Raw genomic sequence first — 6,000 nt, forward strand, 5'->3', positions numbered from 1 at the left:
TGAAGTTCTGTGGGTTTAAACAAACTTCTTATTATGAGTGAGGTTTAGAGAGTTTATGCAAGAAGAATTTGTAAAAAAAACGTTCCGCCAGATTTCTATGAGAGGACAGATGGACCTTTTTGGGTCAGGAAACAATTGATTAAACTTTTATGGGGATGAAGATCTGGGACTTCTGCCATTAGATAATTATCTTTTGTCAACTGTAGCTATGAAACTAATGGACACAGATCTCAGTCCTGAGGGTGTATTTACAGGATCATAAAATCGATTCCCCCACAATTTAAGTGACAGGAAAAATGCCTGCAGGTGTTAACAGTAAGCTGAGGAAGTGTTTGGTTCATGCTCAGAAGGCCTCACGTATATTTTCATTAGTCTGTCACTCAACAGACTATTAAGTACAATAATTATATAGTTTATAATTTATAATTGATGTAATACCAATAGGCATAAACACATATTTCTTACACAGACCGTTTGTATCTACATATTCAGTGATGTAGGAAGTGGAAGAATATGATTTGGAGAAGAGACCCACCTTGCATTTGCCAGACTTTCAGAGGTGCCATTTCATTGGTGCTTTCTACTAAATGTTTCCTCAACTCCTTTAACTGTTCTTTCAGCTCGGGGTAGAGGGTCCTGGTGAGAGAACGACAAACAGACGGAGAAAGAGAGTAAGCGCCTGCTATAATGAGTTGTCGGAGTTGTTTATTTTCGGGTTAGTTTGTCCGAGTTAAAGGGTTATGATCAATGCTTTGAGGAAAGAAACTGTGGAGGGAAAGAAAAAGGCTCGGCTGTGGTGCAGTTCCTGGAGCCAGTCCGAGCCTTGAACTTTTATCATGGGCTGACACAAAGTCACTCACTTCAGTTTGCCAAAAAGGAATCCCTGGACCTCGTCCACTGGATCATTCTCTCCGATCACTGTAGCATTCACCTCCGCCCCTGAAACCACAATTAATTAACTCGTTATTCACATCAGGACTCTGGGATTAAACCATTGTGGGCATGTGCGTGAGTATCGATAGTGTGTGTTCTTGTGTGTGTGTGTGTGTGTGTGTGCACCTTGCACTTGTGTGTCGTCCTTCGCCTTGTACTCCTGACTTTTGATGGCCAGCTCCACACCATACCCAGACAGATAGACTTTCTTTCCACTTGGTCTCTGAAGGGAAAGAAGGAAGCATTGTAAAAGAGATGTCAGATTCCTTGACAACAAACAAGCTGTCTAACTCCAACAATGCTTCCAACATATATACAACTAAGTACGCAGAAAAAACAGGGTTTGCCCAAGTGGCTTCTGTTTTAAAGGCTCCAATAACTTCTTTGTATTCTTCTTCATCTCTGTTGTCAAAAATGAACCTCACTTGCATTTTATTTCGCATATGTACTTTCTGACTGCTTTGACAGCTTTCAAGTACAGACAACCAGCTGTTGCTTGCTAAGTGCTGAAGGCACTAACTGTGCCCTGATTGGCCCGAAAGCTTTTGAAGTAAAAAGGAAAAGCGTTAAGTGTTACAACCTCTCTGGTGCCCAGGACCTCGTGCCTAACCGACAGATGGTGAGAATAATTTAGCATAATTACAGTGAAAAAAAGTGTACCAGCTGTATTTTCATGTGAGGGAAGAAGCAAGCAAAATCTCAACTTGACACGATGAATTGAAGAAGCACTTTTAATCCCAGGTGAAAATGAGGAGCACAATTAAACTACAGTTTTTTAAGATAAGAATAACTGAAAACACAAGTGCTTTTGAATCCTGCGTCATGTTGATACAGATATGAACAGTATATTCACTTGTTAGGGCTGTGCAGTACTACAACACACCATGAGAGCAGTTGTGGAAGGAGAGGAGAGCATCCATTCACTTTCCCTGACTTACCCTTAAAGAACTTCACAAGGACAGCACTTAAAAACAGCTCAAAGTCACTTAGAAACTTACTTTCTAGTTCTTCTGAGTTTCTAAGTAATGTAACAAATACATGAAACATAAACTGGACCAGCCAGACCACATTGCTCACATTGCAATGGGATCGCAATCTGGTGAAAATACAGTCCGTACAGCGTGACCACATTCTCAAGAAATAAATCGACTCAGCAAGGGACCCCCTCGAATCCCCTTAAGGACCCCAAAAATATTTAAATTTGACTATTATTTCATTGACTAATTAGCCTAATGAGAGAATGTATAGGAATGACTATTCTGTTCATAGGTTTCAGACTTTTCCCTGTTAATCTACCAATCTGCAGTATAGACTTATGGAATAACTAAATCCCTCAGACCACATCCTATCAAATACAGGTCCATAGTCTGATGTGTATCAATGTGAGGGTCCTTGACACCAAAAAGGTTGGGAACCACTGATTTAGAAATGAATGACGTCTGTTTGTGGCAATGCTTCCCTTGACCGGGAACATGTCTACGGTATTCACAATTCCGCCATTCCCCGTCCATCATCAAGATAACGAGAATGCTTATTAAAGGTGTAATTACAAACACCCACAATTCAGATAGATGTTAATATCAGGTGTAAATGGGGCCTTAGTTAATGTTGTGTGTGAGAAACACCTACAGCCAGGTAATGGCGGAGCACATAAGTCACCAGGCCTTCATGGACTTTAGATGTTATGACTTGGTGAAGCCTCTGGAAATCTGGTTTCCCAAACTCGGCATACAGAATGACAACAGGAGCATCTGGATTGGATCCTGAGTATTTGTGGTCACCTTTGAAAAGGTATGGCTTCGGCCTGAAAGAGAGACAGTGAAGTCACTTATAAGATCAATCACCCTCATGTGTGAATTGTACGCGTCTTTAGTTACCTCTCAGGTGCTGTTTTCAGCAGTGCTGCCAAACCGTCCGCATCACACGTCTTTTCTCCATGGACGCTGAAAAATGCTGAGCAGCCAGTGGGAGGAGGCTCATTGGACGCTATCTAAAAAAAAGAGAAGCAGGATATCTCACACACATTCAAAGGAATATGACACTCCTCATATGCATGTACAAATATTTAATCACCCTCCTGGTACCTGTTGGAAGGAGTGTACTGTTGAAGAGTAGGCTCTCAGGGAGAGGGCGAACTTCAGCATGTTCACCTGGACGGAGCTGAGCAAGGCACTGGCTCTCTTCACAATCAGGTCATAGTAGGCTTGATCTGTGTCTGCATGAGGACAATAAGCACAAATTGTGTTCTTTGACGTGTTTTCAGCTTTTCTTTAACTCTGTTGCAGAAAGTTATGGTTGGACTGTTTTAACTCAGGCAGAGACACAAATGAACAGAGAAAAATACAGTTTGCAGCTCTGTTCTATCACATTATTGCTTGCATAAGTGTTTGGCCAAAACACTGACACTGCAATTGCTGCCAAGATGCTTGCATACACATCATAAATTCAGCTGCTAGCAGCACAGAGACTGTGACACACAGAGAAAGTGTAAGCAGGCCTGGGGGGGCTGAAGCAGCTTTACATTACCATCATGCTCTCCTTCTATGTTCTCATTGGCCTCCACAAAGTCCCAGAACTTCTCCTGGCTCTCCTCGGCCAGAAACTCACTGAGGAAGAAGAGGATGAAGATGGATGAAGGATGAAGGCAGTTTCATAAGCTGTGCCTGTACCGTATATATATATATATATGACACATTTTGTGCATACTGTAAAAAGATACATTTAGACTAATAATTACTTTCTTGATAAAGGTTTTTATTTTGCTTGCCAGAGTCAGAGCTCAGGGTCAGCTACAGCACATAGTGCAGCATCTGAAGCCTTTAAGTATTCAGCATCGAGCTCAAGGACACATCAGTGAGACAGAAGTTTAAACTCACTTAGAGGACAGTCTCAGTAATGACCCTACAAGTCCTCAGGACATTGATTTATCTATTATCTGCTTCCGAAATTTAATGTCAGAGGTAATGCAGCCAAATGGCTGCTACTGTTGAGCAGTGCAATGTCGTACCTGGCCTCCAGCAGCAGAGGAGTATCTGCCCATTTGGTTGTGAGAGTGGTGGTGACAGCCTTGGAGTCTGCACCCGCAGACACTGAAGAGAGCAGCGACAGCAGCAGGATCCACAGAAGCCACATCCTCAAGTCTACACCTGAGAGAGGAGTGGAGGGAGACATTAGGTGGGAAGTGGTGGAAAAAGAGTTGAAGACTCGTACAATGACTGGATAATCAGATCAAGAGAGGAGATAGTTGGGAGCTCAGCTATGTTTATACTGTGTGTGGCACCAAAAAGCATCTTAGGAACTACAGAGATAAATTAGCATCCTTGCTAACTCCGGCATGTTTACATCTTTCATCTTTCCCAATCAGATTTAAAATCTAAAATACAGGTGTGACTGCACCTGAAGAAGCAGTGAGGAAACACAGGAGTCCAGTCAATCGGTCCACAAAGTGAAAGTGACACAGTGACACTTACTGCTATGTGAATTCTAATTTCACCTTCAGAGATCAACTATTCAACTTTGAGGAGTGTGAATCCCCGGGCTGAGCAATAATTGGATATTATTTAACAGCTTTGAACACAATCATATCATGTTATCATTCTACAAATTCACGTTATCCAAATGAACAATTTCAGGCAAATTGTAATTAAAAATTTACAAAATTAATAACTGAAGACTTTGTTTGGATTTTGGACATTTCACTGCTTCAAATATCCGTAGGATTATTTAATATCAACATTTACATACCGTTGCCATATTGTGATACATATTTGTTGATATTTAATAATATTCTTATTAACATTGTGATACTGATTTCAACAATATTACCAAACACACTATGATACTATCACTTTGACTCTGCCAAACAACTTGAACATGGTTTCGAAGCCCATCAGTAAGCATCACAGGTGATCAGGTGACACGCTTCTGACAGGCTTTATGATGCAAGGTACAAAGTACAATTCATCTCAGCTTGATCTAGACAAGTCTGAACCACCAGCTGGGTAAAGTCAGCAACTGCACCGAGGCACCATGAAAGGTTAACCTGTGTCATTTAGTTTCTGAACTGCAAATATGTGAGGAAATGTACACCTCCAGAGTAAAATACCAGCGAATAAAGACATTATTGTGAAAGCACTGTGTCTGAATCAAGCTTTCCAGACCCTCCATTTCAGGTAAGTTTTAGTTTTGTGTTGCTGACAGTGTCCACATTCCTAAATGAAGTTTTACTGGTTCAGCAATCCAAAACCCAGAAGGAAGACCCTATTATATAATCTCTACTCTCTATAGTCTACTGTGTACATTGCACTTAATTAAACCTTGAAGGAGACAGGGTGCATACACAAAAAGGCCTTACAGATTAATCCAGCCATGGAGCCAAACAAGATATAAAAAAGGGGGGATAATGAAGAGGAAGGGGGCCTTAAATCACGACATAATCTTACTGATGGTTTCCTAGTGTATCCTAAAAACAAAACACTAATATTTTAGGCGCTTTTGCACCGGTTTCCAGCTCGTAAACAAACAAAGCTCCGTGATCTCCGTCCAATAGGAGAGTTCAGCGTGGCTCGTCCGTCCAATGAGCGCACAGTTTGACATCCGGACTGTTTTCAATGACAATCCCCGAGAGCCGTAAGGTAAGGGCTACGATAATGTTCATACAGGCAGCAAGCTGGCTAACTGCAAGAACATTATTAACATGTTTTGGTCTTAAGTGTCCGCCACAGTGAGATCCAGAGGCCGCGAAGAGTTGGTGAACTCTCAGTGAGCTACAAATTTAATAAAAAAAAAAAAAAAAAAAAAAGACGCAGGAGCTAGCTTAACTCTTCGTAACACCAAAAGGAAAAAAACAACCCCGATTTTTATTGTTTCGGTTCACTCACAGTTAGGTATTGTCGCAGCCTCTTAAAAGCAACAATAACCAGGCTCGGATAGAGTCGTTTATGGCTTCATTACATAAAAAATGAATGATATAGTCTCACCGAAGCCGGCTCTGTAGCTTCCTGCATTCATGTTCCGCTGGGAGTGGGAGGGTCCTGTCAGGCGGATAAGGCAACCACAATTTCTGCC

The 6,000-nt window shown here is 41.5% G+C and overlaps 1 protein-coding gene across 2 annotated transcripts in view; it reads right to left on the reverse strand.

Annotated features, from left to right (window-relative positions):
• Positions 1 to 6,000, reverse strand: part of uggt1 (UDP-glucose glycoprotein glucosyltransferase 1) — a 31,980-nt gene extending 25,980 nt beyond the window's left edge. For both annotated transcript variants that reach the window (XM_051388671.1, XM_051388663.1), the window contains exons 1-9: positions 5,913 to 6,000; positions 3,941 to 4,079; positions 3,460 to 3,539; positions 3,018 to 3,148; positions 2,811 to 2,923; positions 2,563 to 2,737; positions 1,060 to 1,156; positions 861 to 939; positions 536 to 636 (exon numbers count right to left, since the gene is read on the reverse strand). In XM_051388671.1, the coding sequence (XP_051244631.1) occupies positions 536 to 636; positions 861 to 939; positions 1,060 to 1,156; positions 2,563 to 2,737; positions 2,811 to 2,923; positions 3,018 to 3,148; positions 3,460 to 3,539; positions 3,941 to 4,079; positions 5,913 to 5,943 (946 nt within the window). In that variant the 5' untranslated portion in view covers positions 5,944 to 6,000. The remainder of the gene's footprint in view (positions 1 to 535; positions 637 to 860; positions 940 to 1,059; positions 1,157 to 2,562; positions 2,738 to 2,810; positions 2,924 to 3,017; positions 3,149 to 3,459; positions 3,540 to 3,940; positions 4,080 to 5,912) is intronic.

Source organism: Dicentrarchus labrax, unplaced genomic scaffold (assembly GCF_905237075.1).
Source record: "Dicentrarchus labrax unplaced genomic scaffold, dlabrax2021, whole genome shotgun sequence".
In the NCBI taxonomy this organism is placed as follows: Eukaryota; Metazoa; Chordata; class Actinopteri; family Moronidae; genus Dicentrarchus; species Dicentrarchus labrax.